The sequence below is a fragment of the Camelus ferus genome, chromosome 12, assembly GCF_009834535.1.
Source record: "Camelus ferus isolate YT-003-E chromosome 12, BCGSAC_Cfer_1.0, whole genome shotgun sequence".
Taxonomy (NCBI): Eukaryota; Metazoa; Chordata; class Mammalia; order Artiodactyla; family Camelidae; genus Camelus; species Camelus ferus.
The window spans coordinates 15742001-15764949 of NC_045707.1; the positions used below are offsets into that span (position 1 = coordinate 15742001).

General features: G+C 35.4%; 1 protein-coding gene across 1 annotated transcript in view; it reads right to left on the reverse strand.

Annotated features, from left to right (window-relative positions):
- Positions 1-8454: 8454 nt before the first annotated feature.
- Positions 8455-22949, reverse strand: part of FAM186A (family with sequence similarity 186 member A) — a 52437-nt gene continuing 37942 nt past the window's right edge. Inside the window, exons 5-8 of the mRNA XM_006177742.2 lie at positions 21852-22879; positions 11703-11895; positions 9547-9698; positions 8455-8878 (exon numbers count right to left, since the gene is read on the reverse strand). Of these exons, the coding sequence (XP_006177804.2) occupies positions 8692-8878; positions 9547-9698; positions 11703-11895; positions 21852-22879 (1560 nt within the window). The 3' untranslated portion in view covers positions 8455-8691. The remainder of the gene's footprint in view (positions 8879-9546; positions 9699-11702; positions 11896-21851; positions 22880-22949) is intronic.

A 22949-nucleotide genomic window follows, 5' to 3' on the forward strand; every position in this document is an offset into this window, starting at 1 on the left:
ATGTAGATGTATTTTTTTCTTTTCTTTTTCTTTACTGAAGTATAGTTAATTTACAATGTTGTGTCAATTTCTGGTGTTCAGCACATTGCTTCACTCATACATTAATATACATATATTCATTTTCATATTCTTTTTCACCATAAGCTACTACAAGATATCGAATATAGTTCCCTGTGCTATACAGTATAAACTTGTTATCTATTTTATATATACCAGTCAGTATCTGCAAATCTTGAACTCCCAATTTATCCCTTCCCACCTTCTTCCCCCCTGGTAACCATAAGTTTGTTTTCTATGTCTGTGAGTCTGTTTCTGTTTTATATGTAAGTTAATTGGCCTTTTTTTTTTTTTAGATTCCACATATGAGTGAAATCATATGGTATTTTTCTTTCTCCTGGCTTACTTCACTTAGAATGACATTCTCCAGGGCCATCTATGTTGCTGCAAATGGCATTATTTTATTCCTTTTTATGGCTGAGTAGTATTCCATTGTATAAATATACCATTGCTGCCTTATCCAGTCATCTGTCGATGGACATTTAGGTTGTCCCCATGTCTTAGCTATTGTAAAAAGTGCTGCTATGAACATTGGGGTGCACGTGTCTTTTTGAATTAAGTTTCCCTCTGGATATATGCCCAGGAGCGGGATCATATGGTAAGGATCATATGGTAAGTCTATTTTAAGTCTTTTGAGGAATCTCCATACTGTTTTCCACAATGGCTGCACCACACTGCATCCCCACTGCTGAAGTCTTTTATTAGCTCTAGTAGTTCTGTGTGGAGTCTTTATAGATGTATTATATTATCTCTATATGATATATTCTTGATCTATTGTCTCCCTTTGCCCCTAATGATTCTTTTTGCCTTGAATTCTGTTTTTGTCTAATATTAGATGTCTTCTTGGCTTTTGGGGAGGTTCATATTTGCCTTTTTCCATCTCTTTGTTTTAACTTATCCTGTCCTCCTTTTAAGTGTGTCTCTTGTAGACATTATATTGCTTGATCTTGTTTTTAAATTAAATCTGAGAATTCTGTCTTTTCTTGGGACAGATACTTTAACGTACACACTCTTACCTACCTCTGGATGTTGTACCCTGTCCCCTACTTTTGTTATATCTGGTGTGTCTGTAGATGGATGTGTATATGTGTATATACATAGAAATTTTTTTAGACAACAAGCTTTACAAAGTTATTTTCTCATTCTTACTATCTTGTATTTTATAGCATTTCCTGAAATTTTTGTTTGATAGGTTCCTTCAAAGAGGATCTTAACAATAATCTGCTGAGACCTGATGGTCAGAGAATATATTTTTTTGCACCCTTACATTGAAATAATAGCTTAGCTGAATATAAATATTAGAGTCAACATATATGTTTTCAATATTTAAAAAATATTTCTGTATTGTTTTCCTGCTTCTAGTGTTGCTCCTGAGAAATCTGACATCATTCTGATTCATTTTCTTTGTGGGTGAGCTGCTTTTCTTAGAACTTTTTCTTTGCATTTGGAGTTCTTAAATTTCATTAAAATATCACTAAGTATTCATTTTTTTTCAATATCAACCCTACTTATCCCCCTATACACCCTTCCAATATCAATCTCTCTTTGGAAGTTCTCAGTTGTTTTCTTCGTATATCATCTTCCCTCCATTTACTTTTTTCTCTCCTATTAAGACTCCTATTATATAAATGTTGTCTTTTCTATGTCTGGCTTTCATATTTATTAATTTTTATGTTTTTTCATCTCTTTTCCTTCTCAATGTCTTCTAGAAGTTTTTCTTGACCTGCTATTACTGTTTTTCTGTTTTATGTCATTTTTCTGTTTATATAATTATTGAGATTATTTCAATTGTGTTTTGAATATTTAGTCATCCTACTTGGTTCTTCATAATTGTTTCAGCTTCATCATCAATATCCTTTTTGAGGACATCTATTTGGCTTGCATTCTATTAATTCTTGTCATCTATAATAGGTTATTCAGTTTACTATCTTTATAACTGTCTAGTTATTTTTCCCTGTGAGGTAATTTTCCTTCATGGGTATCAGTTAACTTGGTGGGTAATGGAAGGAGAAAGGGGTGGGAGGAGTCAAAACCTAGGCTTTAGCTTGTACCACTCCTGGTGAATGGGAGGATCCAACTTTGAATATCTCTATGTGTGTTTCTCTCGTCAGAGGGCTTTGCCCTTTGGCAAACCTCTCTACACCCTAGGCTTTGTTCTTTTCTAAGAATGTATTTGTCTAACCCTCTGAGCGAAAAGAAAGCCTATGGGAAAAGGTGGGCAGAAACCCTTAGTTGCTTATTGGTTGAGCCAGCATTTACCATTTTTCACCCTACGTCCCAATAATATTCCCCTATGAGCCTGCTTTCTGGTATTGCAGCAGGGCTAATGGGAAAGGCAGTGATCTATTCTGGGCAATGTGGTAGATAGAAAAGACCTCAACTCAGAATTTCTTCCCAAATCTACTCTCCACATTGGGATCGTGGCTCTCCTCTGTCCAGGGCTACTGTTTTCCTTCTTTATCAAATCATAACCACCTCCTGACCCTCCAAGGGTTTCTGCTAGTTTTATTTTCTTTTTTTATATACCCAATCATTTCTTATTTCTGAGGCATCTTTGGATTTGGGTTGCGGGGATGGACTGTGCCACTTTGCCGTCATATCAGGGGCCATATTATGTCCCTATTGTGACAGCCTACTTCAGTGTTTGTTGAAGCTTTGTGTTTTGAGTAAGTTAGAAAAGAAGATATTCTTTCTTGAGTGATCATGGTAGTAGTCTGGAAATGAAGATGTTTAACCTGAAGAACTACAGGCAGAATATAAAAACATAGTATAGGCCAAACAATGGATATACATGAAAGAGTGCAAAATAAACATTTTGCTGAAACGTTGAAATTTACTTTCTACTTGCTTTTTTAATTCTACAGTCACCTGGGAATCTTCTTAAACCTGGAAACAAGACAAGAAAATTAATCTTACTAAAATTGCTCTTAACCACATTAGTGGGAATATAGATGATTCATAGGAAAAATGAGTGCCTCCAGAAATCACAAAGTTAAACTGGTATAATTAAAATGTAATCCATATTTATAAAGGTCACCTAAACAAAGCAGAATATCTCCCAAGACCAAAATCGGAAAGAGCAGGGTCACAGAGGAGTCTCTGGAGAAGCAGCATGCTGTGTTGCCAGCATAGCTGTCCAGGTTGCTTGTCAGGTACTTTCTTACAGCGCAGATGAAGCCACAAGATAATGTTGTGTCACAACCATTGATATTGATATAAGTAGCCTCTTCTGCCCTGATTCTATATTTACTAGCCAACTTTCTAATTTCTGATTTGTGTCCTACATAGTTTGCCCCCCTTTAAGGAAAATGCTCTAACAAGCCAAGGCAAACATCTGAACAATTTACTTAATTTCAAGTGTTCAAACCCCCTGCTAGGACAATGCCTTAGAAAAAACAAAGAATTATGACATATCACACTATATGCCAGCTTTCTCTACTCATATTTTAAACAAAGGTTTGAATAGTGAAAGACAGAAAGGCATGTATACTTGTGTGCTTATGTATGACACACAGAGAGTGACAGAGACGTAGGGTGAATGACAGAGAATCAGCAGAGCCAATCATTCTGAGTGACTCTAACCTTTCTCTACTGTTTTATAAGTAAGAATTTTCACATCAGGTGGTCTTTAACTCAGTGAGAGAGAAATATTTAAGCCATTTAGCTTAAGGTAAATTTCAGGTGTCTTTAGTATAGCATATAGAACTTATTTGAAATCCTGGTTCTGCCCCAGCTTTCTGTTCTCTAAAATGCTTGCTCTATTTACCTCATCAGGATGGCTGTGAGGTCTAAATTTTCACTGTTTGTGAAAAGCACCACACAATTGTGAAGTGCTACTCTTATTACTTTTACTTAACAGGTAGTAGTGCTTCCCGCAATAAAAATTGCACCACATAGCCTACAACTTCCAAAGCTTCCTCTGCCCTAACAGAGTCCAGTTCTTTAAAACTTCCCTTTTGATAGTTGTTGTCTTTTGTAATTCCTCTATATTTCCTCACCCCTGCTTTGATTATTACCTCTTTGGAGACAGAAATATAGATTTATTCATTCATTCAACATTGCACTTTTTTGAATATCTCTAATAGCAAATTGTCAGACCTCTGAGGATACAAAGAAACAGGCATAAACAGATCATTATAATACATGTGGTAAATACAATGATAGAGTAATAAGCTTAGGATAGTAAGAGTAATAAGCTTAAGATAGGGAGTTTGGAGAAATGGCACATAAGGGCAATAGGAAAGATTAGGAAAAGCTTTTCTGAGGGGAAAAAGTACAAACTGAATAAGTCAGTAATATTTTGGGCTGCAAGCAACAGAATCTGTGACCAAGGATGGTTGAAACTGTAAAGTCTTCTATTGCTCATCAAACAAAAAGCCAGGTGTACTCAGGGTTGTTCTAGCAACCTGTCATCAAGGATAGGGTATTACTTATTTTCCTCCTCTGTGATTCTTGGTGTATTGTCTTTTTGTCCTGTGGGTATCACTCGGGGTTGCCAAAGACGACAATAGCACCAAGCATCACATAACACATCAAGGCAAGAAGAGAAACTTTAGTTCTAGTCACTCCTGTTGGAAATGGGAAGAAAGAGAACTGGGGATCAGGGAGGTTTTTGTTTGATTATTTAATGAAACAAAATCAAATATCTTATTTTTTTTTAATTTAGGAGATAAAGCAAAAGAAGAAATATATTATTGGCCTTGGATCTTTGCACTTATTGTTCCTTCTGCCTGACATCCATGGCCTCTTGAACCCTTCCCTGTATTGTATTACAGGGCCTAGTTATAATACCTGGCATATAGTAAGTAGTCAGTAAATATTTTTGAAAGGAAAGCAGGTAGAGCAAAAATAGTGGCAGTTGAATGCAATGGACAGCTCATCTCCCTAAAAGATATTGTCTAAAATCAGGGGAACCATATAATAAGGCAATTACAATACAAAATAAAATTATAAGGGCTAGGATAGTGTTAATTACAAGATGCTATGGGAGAACATAGGTGTCAGAGAAGACAGCTCAGCAAGAGTGGTTATTTAAAATGAGACCCAAAGGATGGTAGAAATAACCAAAACCAGGGGGAAAGTCTCTTGGTTTCCACTTTAACTGCCACAGAGTAAAATAAATACAGTCCTCTTTTGGGGGAGAAAGACCTTGAAGAGACTTTAGGGAGGAAAAACAAGAGGAGGATAGTAAATAGTAGCAGATCATATAGTGCCTATTATTACTAATTTAAGATGTCTTTGAAATATTTTTATTGAAAAATAGCAAAAATCCTTCTTCTATTTCCTATAATGTCTTAAACTTTTTCACTCTTCTCAGCATCTCCTACTCTGAAAGTTCTCAGTCATCTAACTGCAAGTTAGAAACTTCTAATACATATTTTATGTGTAACAACATGTCAAAGCGGAAGTTTTGGCAAACGCAATAGGAGTGTTGCCAGATTAAATACAGGGGTGCCTAGTTAAATTTGAACTTCAGATAAACAGTGAATAATTTGTTAGTATAAAATTACATGGGCCATACTTATACTAAATCACATGCTGTTTATCTGAAATTAAAATTTAACTGGACGTCCTATATTTTTATTTGCTAAATCTGGCAAGTTTAACAATGGATACCAAATTCCAAAGAGAAGTGCTAGACTAGGATTTACAAAGTAATTGACTCAGTCTTCTAACTCACTCTGAGGGTATGAAATGGTCATAGAGGAGAATATTTTAGGAGTGCCTCTACCCTTCATCTACTCCTGGAATTTACCACGAGCCTCCATTTTGGAGGCCCAATAGACAGGGGCCTGATTCCATACCCGAGAGGGAAAGAAAAAAAAAACACAACTCAAAGGCAGGTGACTGGCTAGCTGCTCTAATGGCAGAAGCAAAGAAGAAGGTCTATTGCATTGGAAAGAGCCTTCAGCCTCAGAATTTATCTGGACCGAGGTTTAAGTGTTTCCTACAGATTTAGATGAGGGCCACACATATACATATACCCAAGAGAGATGGCATAGGGCTGTTATGAATTCAGTCCAGGAGGGCTGCCCAAGTATGCAAACACATCTCAGCAGAGAGGAGTCTGAGGTATCACAAATGCAAATAAGCAATTGGAATAGAAATGTGCAGAATGTCTCCAGTGTGACGATCTCCAAGGAACTCACAAAGTACCCCAGTGAAAGAGTAAGCTTTAAAAATGTGTCACATCTAGGAAGCAATGATGTTAGAAAATGCAACAGTAATAATCGATAAGAACTTCCATTTTCCCCTTCCCGCTCCTCCCTTCCCCTGTCTTCCCTTTTCAGAGCTCTAATCTGTAAGAGGTTCAATACTAGCAAGCTAGAACAGTAGGAACAAAAAGCACTAGGCCATAAAAGAGAAAAGAAGCTGTTTATGTCCTCCTCGCTTGATTGTAACTTGCAATAGTCTAAGCTGGAAGAAAGGAGAACTTTAAAACAAAATTAAAGCTTTATTATACATGGTTCTAGATATTTTAATTACTGACCAGACAAACTTATATTGCTGAAAAGTTACCAGCAATGTTCTGGAACCTTCTAGGTTTTCATCTGGAGGCAGGGGGTAAAAATTCACCCCACTGAATAAATGTAAAGGGATATATAATCACTTTGGAAAATAGCTTAACCATTACTTATAAAGTTAAACATAACTTCTCATACAACCCAGCAATCCCACTCCTGGGTAGTTTTCTAAGATAAGTGAAAACTTCACCCTAAAGCCTGTATATGAATTTTTATAGCAGTTTTATTCGTAATTGCCAAAAACTGGAAACAACTCAGATGTCCTTGACCTAGTGAATGGATAAACAAATATGGTACAGCTATACAATGGAATAATACTAGTCAGTAAGTAAAAAGAAGTGAATTACTGATACACACAACAACATGGATGAATCTTGTGTAAATTATGCCAAGTGGAAAAAGCCAGATTCAAAAGATTACATAGATGGGCGGAGATCAAAAGGGAAATGGGAGGGGGGAGGGATAAATTAGGGGTTTGGGATTAGCAGATACACATTACTATATACAAAATAGATAAACAACAAGGACCTACTGTATAGAACAGGGAACTATATTCAATGTCTTGGAATGTAATAACCTATAAAGGAAAGATTCTGAAAAAGGATATACATATATATACACATATATATTACTGAATCACTTTGCTGTATACCTGAAACTAATACAACATTGTAAATACAATATATACTTCAGTACATAAATAAATACATAAATAAATTTTGAAAAGTAACATACTATATACTTTCATTTATATGACATTCTGGAAAAGGAAAACTATAGGGATTGCAAATAAATTAAAGGTTGCCATAACTATGCATTTATCAAAATTCAGAACTGTGCCCTAAAGAGATTCAATATATATATAATACCTAAAAAAATGAGAAAACAAGCAAAAAAAAAAAAAGATCCTTGATTCTGAGTCCTTCTATCTAAACAGTAAACTAGAAGTAAGTGTCTCACTAAGTTTGCAGGATTTAGCATGAGTAAGCAGTGAATAGTTAGGTCAGGAGGAGATCTAATAGTTGAGGATAGCTATGGAACGGAGATAAGGGAAATATTCAAAGAAAAATTTATACATCTTGTCCCAAGCACTATAGTCATTAAATTAGAATGCTGTCCCTCCAAACAACCTAAGTTAATTAGTCACTCCAAGAAATATAAGGGAAAATGGGAGACAAAAAGAGAGTTGCTCTCTGATTATAAACTATAACTTAGGAGTCATGCTGATTCAACTAAATGGCTACATTTGGTTTGGTTGCTTTTTTCCCATGAACACTTGTGTTCATGGTATATGATTTTATATTGCATATGTTATATGATAATATTTAGCTATTATTTTATTTTATTATAGAATTTTAAGTCTTATTTCATACTGTCTACCACCTAAACAAATCTGTGCATTAACACTATTTCTTCTTACCCCAAGTATTGGATTTCACCCTAATAAATCAGACTACTCCCATGAACTCTTTCAGGTTGCAAAAGTTTATTTTCTAAATTCTTAGTTCAGAACATTAAACTAAATGTTTAAGCATTAAATTAAACTCTATCCTGATAAAGGTAATGCAGACTCCAAAACTCTTCACTTCCACTGGAGTGATTTCAATGGATTAAGTGAAAATCTGGTTTAACAGAATTTGGAAATGTGGAACCACATAACCACCTTACCTGTTCTCTTCAAGTCTCTTCATTGTATCCTGGGATATAAGCATTTAACTTACTTCAAATTGGGCCTAGATATGACAACTGCATTTAAGGTCATGTTACTGAATCATGAAGTGGACAAAAGCATTCCACTACAGACTTTCTGTACTTCCAATAATAAACCCCTAAGGGTGGAATTCAAAGTGGACCTATTTAGTGTTAGGTTAGGTTTCATGGGACCATACTGCTTTTTTGTTTGTTTGTTTATATTATTCCAGTAGTGACATCTGCAGGCCTATGAAGAGAAACACTAAAAGACTAATGCTGAATTTACCTGTACTGTGTTATGACTGGTGTGAATCTGACCTCACATCAAGAACCTTTTGATAACTCCCTGGTGCTGTAAGAGAAAGTCAAGTCAGGGAAACAAAAGGTATATGACCAAAGACCCAATTACCAAATTAACTTACTTCGACTGAAGGCATGCAAGAGATCTTCTGAAGGTAGACTGAACATCTAACTGGAGCAGCATTGGAATATCTGGGAACCCACCCAGCTGGGCCCAGAATGAATACATTGGTGTCTTCTCTGTTATTGGGTAGCTTGAAGTGGATAGATCAGCATTCCAGATGGCTTCTATTTGGTCTTCTTGTCTAGAGAATCGGAGAGCGCTACTTGGAAGCGTCAAATTCTTCTGAGCTCCATGGCCAATCAAAATATATGATTCCTATTCTCCCCACTTCTCTTCACCACCACCCTGTCCTATATAGCCCTCCCTGGCACTGAGGAGCATTAGCTATGCCCACTTTGACTGAGAGATGGTTCAAAACAGCAGAATTTGCTGAAATCGCTTTTTTCCCCCTGAAAGTTGCATTTCCATGATTTCACCTACTAATCCATTTTAAAACTACCTTCTTAGCTTCATGGAGCATCCACTCCATATCCAGGCTATTTTTTTTCCCCAGCAACAATCTTTCCCCCTTCGTTCCCAAAGCTCCTACCTGCTTAAAAAAAAAAAAAGTAATGCTTCTTGCTTTGTGATTATAAACTTATAAAATTATTCATTGTGTATTAAAGTAATATATTTCTTAGTAATGAAGAATTAACTTCAATTTTTTTAAAAGAACTCAAAATTAGATGTTAAATATTTAAGTAGAAATGAGCCTCTTGCTAAATTAGCTAAGAAAATCAATGTTCCCTTAGACTCTCCACTGCACCAATTATAACTGTGGAGTAGGGGAAGCTCTTGAGCAGAAAAAAAAGCATTAGGTCCCACATATTATCCAAAGAAAGTTTAATGTGAGTCTTTCCTACCACATACCTAAATTTCTTGAAAATGTCATACTTTCTGTCCTCTTCTTTTTGTAGCTCTAGGAATGTCCGTTGAACAAATTTGGTAGAGGCATGTATTTGCTTTTTGTCGATGATCAAAGGGATAGGTTGACTGAGATTCAACTTATAAATCTCTTGGAGCTAAAAATAAATAAAACAGAAAAAGGGAAACCATCGATAGAAAGGACCAGAGTCTTTAGGAAGGTCTTCTGAGTTGGCCCCAGCTGAACTATGACACTTCCTTTTCCACGGATTTACAAATCCTCTTTCCCCACACCCATTTTCCCTTCCTCCAACCACTCTTCAACCTCTACCCACCTCCAACACACAATTTCAGAGTTGGCAGCCAAGATATATAAACACCCTGGTCCCACATTAAGTTCTAGTTCTAGTCCTCTCATTTCTTAATTGTGTGACTCTGTGTTAGTTAATTTTATCTGAACCTCTCTCTTCTCATTTCTAAAACAAGATAATAATATAGGGTTGTTATAAGAGTTGTATAAGATAATATATTTGGAAGAACTTCATAAATTGTGAGGCACTATGCAAATGTAATGATAAATAACATTGACTGTCAGATTACAACTTTACGAGGTGGATGCTATTATTATCCTTGTCTTACATATGGGGATCTAAAGCTCAGAAAATGTAAGTGGCTTGCCCAGGGTCTCTCAGCTAGTATGTGGTGAAGCTGATTTGAACCCAGACAGTCTGGTAGCAGAACCAACCTCATGACCAGCACTCTAATTCAGTTTAAGGTATTTATTCATTTCTACACTCTTCTTCCTTTTGCTTTTTCCTCTCCCTTCATTATGCCTTGATACCCACCTCATCATCTAGATTCTCACTTCCCTGACCCTGGATCCTTATAGTCCTCTGAAATGCCCTAGACACTGTGATTCCTGTTAGATAGCTCATGACAATGCCAGTTCATCTTTCTTTACTCCATCTATGTTGGTCATATTTTCCAAACCCAGAACCATCAAAAATAATATTTTTGGATGAGAGAGCTTTAATATTTAAAATGTAACTTCTGGAAAATTCATGCTATGTCTGATTTGGATAAGGCTATAATGAGAATTAACTTTTAAAGTAGCAAGTACACTAATCTTATAAAATAATTAGTGAAAGAAAAGGATATATAAAATATTCCTGGAACTCCAAGAATGTTCAAAAACTCCATGCTGAAGAAAGTAACAGGAGCATGTAATCCCAGAGCAAAGAATTCTAATCTCAGTTCTATAACTTTTGGAAGGTTATTATCACTTTCAAAAGCGTACTGATGGTTATGTCAGAGAAAGCTCTGGGGTATAATGAGTAGATGTCAGAATTTAGCATGATCTTCTGTGCCTGGTGCTATTAAGCAATTAAATTCCTCTCTCCTTTCTTGTAAATGCATGATATTAAAACTTGCTTTCTGATAGTTTTGAGGAGAGAAGTAATCACCAGAAATCATCTGGAAAGCAGTGACTTCAAGAGCTTTCATATCTAGAGGCTGGTAGATGTGGGTTGACTAGGAAGGAGTTGAGCATTTCTGGAAGTCTCTCCTTTTCTAATCTTTTCTCATCTAACGAGTCCAGCCGTCAATTTAGGAGTTTCACTGAAGTCACGGTGTAGGGGTTGAATGGTGAACTGTCTGAAAGATGTGTTCACCCAGAACCTGTGACTTTGAACTTATTTGGAAAAAGAGTCTTTACAGGTGTAATTAAGGTAAGAATCTCAAGCTGATATCATCCATCCTGGATTAACCAGGTGGGTCCTAAATCCAATGATACATGGCTTTATAAGAGGAGAGAAGGCATAAAACACACTGGGAAATCAGAGGCAGAGACCAGGGTTCTGCAGCTACAAGCCAAGGAGTGCCAAGGATTGTCTACAGCCACCAGAATCTAGAATAGAGACTTGGAACAAATTTCTCCCTCAGAGCCTCCAGAATGAACCATCCCTGCCTTGATTTCTCGAACTGGCCTCCAGAACTTAAGAGAATACATTTATGTTGTTTTAAGCCATCAAGTTTGTAATTTGTTAACAGCAGTGCTAGGAAACTAATATACATGGTGTCTCCGGGTAAATGTTATTTTCAAAGCTTACCGCCTTCACTATTCTTACAACACACTTGGGGAGAGGGAATAGAAAACAGATTACCTGGCTAAATAAGTACATCATTTTCCTCAGGCACTGATTCCGTTTCTGCTCTAGAGACTTCTGCTTCTCTGTCCAAATCTGCATCACCTTTTCCTGGTAGTCATCAATTCTGTTCAGCATTATGTAGAGGTTCTGGGTCTCATAACCTTTCCCAGTATTTTGGATGGCTAGTAATCGTTTGATTATGTTGTTTCTTGGAAAAATTAACAAGAATTAGATTGATATAATTACTGACCCTAACTCAGCAAACCTGGCCTCAGTTACTTTCCATTCTCATCTCATCCTTAGTAAGTAGAGATAGGATAGGCGTGAGAGGCTTGCTTAATGAGACCTTAATCTAGTTCCCTATATGACTAAACTTTCAAAACTCTGAATGACTGTCAAATTTTCATTAACGCTTCACGGAGTTTTTTAGTGTTACAATAGTGTTGCTTATTATTTTTAATATATTAATATCTTAGTATTAATATGTATAAGACATATAGAAGGTACTTAATCAATTATGAAAAAGACAATGTTCTTGCCTTCAAAGCACTTACAAGCCAGATTAGGAGACTAATAAATTAACTGTGTCAGAGAGAACGAAATAAATGCTAAATAGCGATTCAGCTGTATGAGCAAAAAGGAAAGCATAATTAATTCTAACAAGAGGAATAAAGAAGAAAACGTGTAGGAAAACATTGAATAGGATCGTGAGGAACAGTCATAAAAACGTACTCTCTTTAATGTACACCACAACGTTTGGTGTTTTGTCATCCCCGTTCTACAGGAGAGGAAAAGGAATCTGAGCAAAGTTAAGTAATTTTCTGAAGTCACATAATTAATAAATAACAGATTTGGGAAGAAACCCAGATCTTTCTTTCTTTCTACAATACCAATATTGCTCAAAGTGTAGGCCCTGATCACCTGGACTGAATCATTTGGTAGGGGGTGGTACTTGTTGAAAATGCAGATTCTAGGGTGTCTTCCCAGACCTTTTGAATAAAAATTTTGGTGGTAGGCTTCAGGATCTGTATTTTAAACAAAATCTCAGGTAAACTTTGCTGCTGCTAAAGTTTGAGAAGAAGGGGTTGAAGAATTCCAGGTTGAGGAAATACTCCAAACCAAGGCAAGACAATGAAAGTTACATTTTGGGAGTGATGATTAGTCTGAGACTTTTAGACCACAGATATGTAGAAGGATATAGTGGGGGATGAGACTGAAATAGCTGGATTATGGAAGGCTTTAAAAGACATGTTGAGTTTGGATTCTTTTAGGGGATAGGCAATAGGAACCCATTGAAGGAATTTTTCTGAATATATATATTATATATATATATATGGGGTAAGGAAATAACTCTTAGGTCTCTTTTTGTGGGTTATAAATAATAGCTTAGAACGTATTATATATATGGATTATTTAATACTTAAATATATTTGCTTTCTGAATTAATTTAATTTGTTGATTTTAATTAAATTTATTTTCCCAAAGCCTTAGGGTTTTTTCCATATCCCATAGGTGATTTTTATTTTTATTTTTTCCACTCCTATAACTATCTTTACTACATGTGTTTTTAATCACTTCTTTTCACGCATTACAGAATGCCTATCACATCCATTCCTATAAATAACAGTGTTCTCAATGAAGCAAGCGGGTAGCATTCTAATAACTATCTTTTATACATATCTGACACAAGTGATTTTATATATATATATATATATAATTGAGATATAAATGACTGTAAGTTTAAGGTGTGTTGACTTGATACATTTATATATTGCAATATGACTACCACCATAGTGTTAGCTAACCCCTCTATCATGTCTCATGATTATCATCATCATTTCCTTTTGTGATGAGAAAAATTAAGATTTAGTCTCTTAGCAGCTTTGAAGTTTATGATACAGTATTGTTGACTATAATCACTATGCTATGCATTAGATCCTTGTTTTTCACAGCAAATCTTTCCTGCTGTTTTTCTGTCTGTTCACACAGTCTTTTAGATCTTTCCCATAATTTTTCCTTATTGAAGTCATGTGTCACTACTTGGAAAAGTTTACAGTTTCATTTCAAGCTTAGGAATTTTATTGTTTATGCATTTTAAAATAATCAAATAATCTAAACACCCCATCCAATAGTAACCACTGAGGTATCTCATTTAAAATTCCCTATCTAGAAACATTCATTCATCTCTTCCTACCTTTTTCCCCCAATCTCTTGGCAAATTGCACATATATTGATAAAATACTGCCCCATCCTAATGAATATTTTTATACAATTTGATATAGGATTATGATTCAAGGGAAGGTGCTTTTACATTTACTGAGCATCTACTATGCATCAATCACTGTGCTAGGAATTTTATTTCTATTTTTAAATTTACATTAAGTAAATATTTTTAATATTTTAAAATATATTGTTTCACTTAATCTTCACAACCATTCTTTGAAGTAATTATTACTACATCCATTTTACAAATTTGAGTCAGCACATTTGAGTCTCAGAGACGTTCAGAACCGGAAATTCAAGCCAAGGTCTTCCTGACTTCAAAGTGAAACTATGATTAGGATTTGGATATAAAACTATTACATTCCCTACTCCAAGGCAATGCACTATAATATGTAGTTTAGTACAGTATAAATTTTCAAAATGGGCTTTTTAAATTCAGCTGTACCACATACTAGCTGTGCCTGTGTAACTTGGACAAATAGGATGCACTTTCTGAAACTGATTCCCCATCTCCAAGTTAAATGCAGTAACATATCTAAAGTTCCTGTTCTTTGTAGATACTTCATAATCCACTGTATACACACAACTAGCTTTAAATAATTTATTTTCATTTAGTTTTTCATTGTCCATACAATGTTTCCTCAAAGGATTCTAGATTAAGCAACTTGTGTTTCCCCTGTGAAACTTATATTTCCTTTAGTCTATCAGTTTTTACTGTTTCAGATGTGCAGTGATTCTACTTTTTATTACAGACTCCTCCAGACTGCCTGACACTGATGCCCTTCTTTTGTATGAGTTCTGCTGTTAAAATATCACCCTAGCAAAGAATCCCTTCCAGATAACAGGAAATATTTGACTCTTAGGAAATATTCCTCTCTCACCTTTACCTTCCTTCAAAACTTTTGAGAGGGTGCCAGCTCGTCCTAACTTATGCCTCTGCATAAAGCTTTATTTCCCTTAAATCCATCTTCCACATTATTAGCATTTTATTTCCCTTGTTAAGAATTCTTCAAAAATCTTCTGTGATGTACAAAACAAAATGCAAGTTTGTTAGCATGCCATTTAGGATTTTCTCTGATCTGATCTTTCTTTGCCATCTCATCTCTTGCCACATCTCCACATCTTGCTTATTTTTGTGTTCTACCAGCAACAAACTACAGGCATACCTGTCGGTTCAGTTCCAGACCACCACAATAAAGTGAATATAGCAATAAAGTGAGTCACATTTTCCCCCCATGCATATAAAAGTTATGTTTATGCTATACTGCCGTCTGTTAAGTGCACAATAGCATTATGTCAGAAAAACAATGTACATACTTTAATTTAAAAGTACTGTATTGCTAAGAAATGCTAACCATCATCTGAGCTGGTGGAGGGTCTTGCCTTGATGTTGATGACTTCTGATGCAGCAGGATGGTGGTTGCTGAAGTTTGGGGTGGCTGTGGCAATTTCTTAAAATAAGACAACAGTGAAGTTTGCATTCACTAACTTGGCCTTTCATGATTTCTCTGTAGCATGCAGTACTGTTTGATAGCATTTTACCCACAATAGAACTTCTTTTAAAATTGGAGTCAATCCTCTCAAACACTGCCACTGCTTTATCCACTAAGTTTATGTAATATTCTAAATCATTTGTTGTCATTCCAACAATCTTCCTAGCATCTTCATTGGAAGTAGATTCCATCTCAAGAAACCACTTTGTTCATCCATAAGAAGCAATTCTTCATCTGTTTAAGCTTCATCATAAGATTGCAGTAATTCAGTTACATTTTGGGGCTCTACTTCTAATTCTAGTTCTCTTGCTATTTCTACCACATCTGCAGTTACTTCCTCCACTGAAGTCTTGAACTGCTCAAAGTCATCCATGAAGTTTGGAGTTAACTTCTTCCAAACTCCTGTTAATGGTGATATTTTGCCCTTTTTCCATGAATCACAAATGATCTTTAATGTATCTAGAATGATGAATCCTTTCCGGAAGGTTTTCAATTGACTTTGCCCAGATCTATCAGGGAATTATGATCTATGGAAGCTACTGTATAGCCTTATGAAATATATAATAAGACTTAAATAATATATCTTGAAAGCTACAATTACTCCTTGATCCATGAGCTGCAGGATGGATGTTGTGTTATTGGGCATGAAAACAACATGAATCTCATTGTACATCTTCATAAGAGCTCTTGGGTGACCAGGTGTGTTGTCAATGAGCAGTAATATTTTGAAAGAAATCTTTTTTTTCTGAGCAGTAGGTCTCAACAGTAGGCCTAAAATATTTAGTAAACCATGTTGTCAATCTAAGCTTTGATAGAACACAGGTAGAGTAGATTAAGCTTAACTGAAGGGCCAAAGGATTTTTGGAATGGTAAATGAGTACTGGTTTTGACTTAAAGTCATCAGCTGCATTAGCCCCTAACAAGAGAGTCAATCTGTCCTTTGAAGCTTTGATGCTTTGGAGCCAGGCATTGACTTCTCCTCTCTGGCTATGAAAGTCCTAGATGGCATCTTCTTCCAATATAAGGCTGTTTGTTCTACAGTGAAAATCTGTTCTTTAGTGTAGCTACCTTCATTACTAATCTTAGCTAGATCTGGATAGCTTGCTGCAGCTTCTACATCAGCACTTGCTGCCTTGCACTTATGTATTATGGAGAGGCTTCTTTCCTTAAATCTCATGAACCAAGCTCTGCTAGCTTCTGGCTCTTCTTCTGCAGCTTCCTCATCTCTCTCAGCCTTCATAAAATTGAAAAGAGTTAGGGCCTTGCTCTGGAATAGACTTTCACTTAAGGGAATGTTGTGGCTGGTTTGATCTTCTATCCAAACCACTAAACTTTCTCTGTGTTAGCCATAAGGCTATTTGGCTTTCTTATCATTCATATGTTCACTGGAGTAGCATTTTAATTTCCTCCAAGAACTTCCTTTGCATTCACAACTTAGCAAACTGGTGCAAAAGGCCTAACTTGAAGCCTTTCTCAGCTTTCAACATGCCTTCCTCACTAAGCTCATTCATTTCTAGCTTGTGATTTAAAATGAGAGACGTGTGACTCTTCCTTTTACTTGAACACTTAGAGGCCACTGTAGGGTTATTAATTGGCCTAACTTCAATATTATTGTGTCTCAGGGAATAGGGTGGCCCGAGGAGAGGGAGAGAGATGGGGAATGGCTAATTGGTGGAGCAGTCAGAACAAACACAACATTTATAATTAAATTTGCTATATTATATGAATATGGTTCGTGGTGCCCCAAAACAATTACTAGTTTCCCCAGACACATGCGCACACACGTTTTGCTGCTTCTTGCTTCCTTTCGCTGCTCTGCTAGACACTCTGCCTTTTCCTGTCTTACTGACTTTACTGGTTAGTTCTTTGAGGCATAGTTCCAAGGTCTGGATTCCTAGAAGCTTTACTTAACTCTCTCTCCTCAGTCCTCTTGTACAGAGTTGGTAATATACCATCGTTGTTCTTTCCACACCATACTATATAATCCTCTGTTTGTGTGACTATCTCTGAGTAGATTTGTGTGCCCTCAAGGGAAGGATATGACTTATCCATTTTTGTATCCTTCCACCCTTCACCCCCTGGGCCTAACCCAGCCCCTGGCATGTAGTAGATATTTTAAAAAGTCAATGAATTAAATAAGTTGAATCCAATGTAGTCACCACAACATTTAGTATCTTTAAGGACTTTCCCCCATGTGTATGGAAATGAAATGTTTCATTATCAGTATCTGGTCTAATTTTACATTCACTCCATCATTACTTCTCGGGTTTATTACACTGATTATGTGGTAATACAATTCTAAAACTGTATTTCAGCATTTAAACATGGAATCTTTATTTACAGAGGTTCTACAAAACTTTCTTTATTCAAAAATAGTTTATATTATTATACTTTATATTATCTTTCCCATGTAATGTTAGTGTCTTCTTGACTCAACCATTTTTATTGTGAAATCTTTCACTTTTCAATGTTTAATTCCTGTTATACCTGTTGGTGATTTGATTATTATAACATTAAATATTAAAGAAGAGCTTTCTGGAAAAAATGAATTAATTGACCCTTGATAGGATTAAAGTTATAATTGTATAAATTAAGTATTGTTGTAACATGTTGATTTAGATATTTCAATTTTTAAATGATTTTACTGAAACAGGTCAGATCATGTCACTTAAGTCTTCAAAATCTTCAATAAATCTAAACAATTTAATTGACATATAAAAATTAAGAAAGTTGTTAAAGAACTCCCCCACAAAAGTACCAAGCCCATATAATATCAGAGGTGAAATCTGGCAAACATTAAAAGAACAGCTAATTTTTTAATTAAACTGTTCCAGAGCATAGAAAAAGATAAGCTTTCACATTTTAAAAATGTTACAAACTTAAAATTATACCGAAATTTGATAAAGATAGCACAAAAGAAGTAAATGACCATCCAAACTTACTAATGAATGTCAATGCAAAAAAAAAAAAAAAAAACCTAAATAAAATATTAGCAGATGTAACACATTCAAAGAAGGATTTATTCAAGGAATGCAATGGTAGTTTAAAATAATTAATTGTATTAGAAGATCTGAGGAGAAAATATTTTCTTTAATATGCATGAAAATAAAGTGCTGAAATCACACTTAAAAAATGTGATTTAAACAAATTTAACATAATTCAACATCCACTCTTGATTAAAAAAGAAATGAAACAGAAGGGGAGGGTATAGCTCAGTGGTAGAATGCATGCTTAGCATGCACAAGGTCCTGGGTTCAATCCCCAGTACCTCCATCAAATAAATAAATAAGTAAATAAACAAACTTAATTACCTCCCCCTCAAAACAAAACAAAAAGTTAGAATTTGAATGAAAAAAAGAAACAAACAAAAAAACTAAATGGGAATTTCAACCCAAAAGCCAATGTTTTTAAATGACAAATACTAGAAAGATGTCTACTATCACACTATATTTCTAGTCAATTTATATTTATATTTTAATAATTAATGAAAGAAGGACTTAACATTTCTCCACAGGAGTGGAGAAAATAAGTCCCCCTAAAAATGAAATTGACTGAAGTTAGAGATGTTTTATGACTTTTTCAGAAAGGAGAATATAAATATAAATAATCTTTTTTTTAATAGGAGAAAATAAACTTTATTATGTGCACATGGGGAATCCACATAATTGTGAGGAATTCCCTAAACAATGTTTTTAAATGTTCTTGAAGATGAACTTTTCCTAAAAAAAAAACATGGGTCCATAGAAAGGCACTACTAGCTGTTACTCAGGGAGAGTGAAATGAGCAAAGATGGCCTTGAGGCCATCAATATTTTTTAACATAGTTCTGAAGCTACTAACCAATTCAGGTAGTCAAGAGACAGAAATGAGATGCTTAAAAACTAGAAAATCTAGATGTAAAAAATCATTATTTGCAGGTAATATTGATTATATAGTTGGAGCTCAATATCAACTGAAAAACTTTCACATGCTTTTGAATACTGTAAGATGGCTACATAAAAAATTATATAGAGAAATCTAGCCTTCATTTGTACAAATAAGAACCAGTTAGAAGATATCATAGGAGAAAAGAGTCCATTTACAATGGTTACAGCAACAACAAAAATGGAAACTACCAGATCATACACTTATGGAAGAATATGCAAGATCTAGATGAAAACTTTAAAACGCTCCTGCAGGACACACATTCCAATTAGTGGGGGAAAAGTAGGTTATTTTGTAAAAAACTGTGCAATCATGTGGGAGAAAGAAGAAATCACAAGAATATCTTACAAGAGAAAGCTGTGAATCAAAGATATAAATATGAAACAAGTAAAAAATAATAACCAATCATAAAAATACTAAAAGAAACCTAAAAATAATTTTTTAATATTTCTCAGAGTGGAGAGGGCCTTCCTAAATAAGGCACAAAACATTATTAAGAATATTAATATAAACACATAAAAATCAAAATTTTCTAGAAAGCAAAACGTACCAAAAGCAGAGTCAAAACACAAGTGGAGGAAGTTTGACAATTTATAACACAGTTGAGGGGCTAACTTTCCAAATATTTCAACAGGTCCCACAAATCAATTAAAAAAGCAACTTGACAACCCACTTGAAAAATGGGCAAAATATTTGAGTAGAATCTTCACAGAAAATGAAAGCTCTTAAGAATGTGAAGATACTTAACCTAACCAACAATAAAAGTAATGCAAATAATAGCACTGAAATGCCATATTTTATTTATTACATTGGCAATGAACAAAAAAATAATATTTCATGTTAGTCTTGATGTGGGGAAATGCTCTTTTATAATGCTGATCAATATATATAAATTGTTACGACCTCTTTAGAGAACAATTTGACATTTTTGTATCATAATTACAAAATGCTTACCCTCGATCTAGAAATTCTACTTCTAGGAACACACATACATACATGCACACAAATGTATTGTACACATTGTTCATTGAAGTATATTTTTATAATCCAAAATTTTGAAAACAGTATAAATGTCCATCAGAGGTTAAGTAAATTCTGATAAATCCAGACTTTGGAGTACTATGAAGCTATGAAATGAATGAGAAGGCTCTTTATATACTAATACCTAAGTTATCTAATACCTAATATCTAACTTGTTATGGAAAAAAACAAACATCATAACTTTATTTAAAGTGGGGATAAAAGAGAATATTACCTTTCTACATATGCAGAAAATATTTCTGGATTGACATACATTAGTAGACCTCAGGGAGGGGCCCAATGGCCAAGAATAAGGCTATTAAGGAGGATTTTCACTCTACCATTCGTAAGTTTAAAATATTGTACCAAATGAATGTGTAACTTATTTTTTAATTTAAGTATAACAAAGAGAAAAGGCATAAGGGAACTGGAGAATGACCAGAAACATGTTATTTAAAATGCTCAAGTAGAAGAAAGTGTTTATATGTGAGAATAGATTTAAAAGACTGCGACCTTTCAGTCTGGAAAGAGAAAATTAAAGACAGGTATAGAGCAGAACATTTTTCAACAATTAGATTACTTAAGCTTTGAAATGAAAATTTGGAACTAGATCTTGGATAAGTCTTTCTTTTGCACCTTGTTGTTCCAGTCCTCAGTTTCCAAATGAATTCAGTCCTCAAAAATGTAAATTTCATAAGAACAGGGTACTTTATTTACTGCTGTATCCCTAGCACCTGGAACAATGCGTGCTGCATAGTGTACGTTCAATAAATACTTGTTGAGTTAATGACATAAATTATTCCTATAATTAATGATAATCTTTTCTATCATAGGTCTTAGTTTGGCATCTTGTAATTTTAGGTTAAAAAAATAATCTAACACAATATTGTATATCAACTATTAGAAAAAAAGAAAAAAAATTCTACGTTAAAAAATAACACAATTTAAAAATTTCCCAAAATAACAAGTTGGTAACCTCAAACACAAACGCTAAGAATGGTAGGCTAATTGGCCATTTCCCTGACCAATTTCTGATATTTACAATCTTAAAAAATCAGAACTAGAACCTGTTTCCTCCAGGTCACTCTAGCAGCAAGGCTGCAATAGCAACACCTGGTACATAATAAACCTGGCATCTCCTACTTTAAGAGTCATAGATCTTCTGGTGAACCCAAGAAGGTGAAAATAATTCAGATTAATGGGAAGCATTTCTAAACTTTTGAAGTTGATATTTTGGAGATCAACCATGATCAACAAAATATACCTTAGCATCTCTCCTAGAGATATAAATAGATTATAATGGAACATGTTACATGACATTTCTTATTTCCTAAAAAGTATTATCTCCTTTGCTATCTTAAATATGCTTCCATCCCATATATATCTATAAAAGAATCTTTTAGAACATCTGATCTGACAAATATCTATATACTTATAGATCAATAGGGAGGATATTTGAAATTAGGACTAAACCAGAAAACTGGACACACAATATTTACATCTACCTTGCACGCTGGATCAGCCTATAGGCAATGTACTTGCGGAATAGGTATCTTAGCCGAACTGCGTCCGTATGAAGGGTCTCAATTATGAGATTCCTAGCCATTGAATGTAGTTGTGAAGGGAGTCCAGAAGCTTTTGTGGCCTGACTTAAGAGAATCAGGTTCTTCCGTTGAGCCTCCACATCAACAAAATACTTCTCTTTGAGCTCTTGAGGATAGGAAGTGGGTGCCATAATCTTGGGTTTCTTGGTACCTGAAACTGAAGTCAGAATCCAGGACTTATCTATGGGAGGGAATCGGGTTTTCTGGTCCCATTCAGAAAGTGAGGTCTGAGATGTCTTGGGTAGTTGAATAGTAAGAGAAGGTAGTGATGTTACAGGCTTCATGAGAGTGGGAAGTTCCCCCTTATCAGGGGTTTGTGATACTGGTGTCCTGTAATCAGTGAGACAAGACTGAAATGTTCTATGTTGTTCCATGGCAAAAGGATCTTGGGGTATCTGGATTTCTTTAGAAGTGTCAGAGACCTCTGATATTGGGAACTTCTTAGTGGTGAAAGGGGCTTGAGGTACCTTGAAATTTGGAGCACTGGGATGGACCAATGCTGATTTAGACTTCAGAGAAGAAATAATTGGCAGTCTTCCCTTACTTTTCTTAGAGACAGAAGAGGATAAATCTTTCTGGGGTTTAGCAGGGATTGAGGGCACCCATAGTGTTGGGGAAGACCCAGGGGTAGGAGGGATCCATAGTGAGGAAGCTTGCCCAGGAAGGGTCGCTGGTGCCAGATGCTGCCTAAGGGTAAAAGGGGCTTGTAGATAGGGAGATTGCTCATGGGTGGCAGGGGTCTGGAATACCTGAGGCTGCTCAGAGAGGGTTAAGGGTCTAGATTCCAAGAGCCCTCCAGGGATGGAAGAGGCCCCAGGAACCAAGGGCTTCCCTGGAGAGAGAGGAGCCCAGACACTGGGAATCTGTGCAGAGGTGGGTAGGACTCCAGATATAAGGGACTGTCTGGGGACAACAGGGAGCTTCGATATCTGAGGTGACTGGGAAATCAGAAGAGAGTCCTTAGATATGAGAAACTGCCTAGAGCTAAGAAGGGCCTCC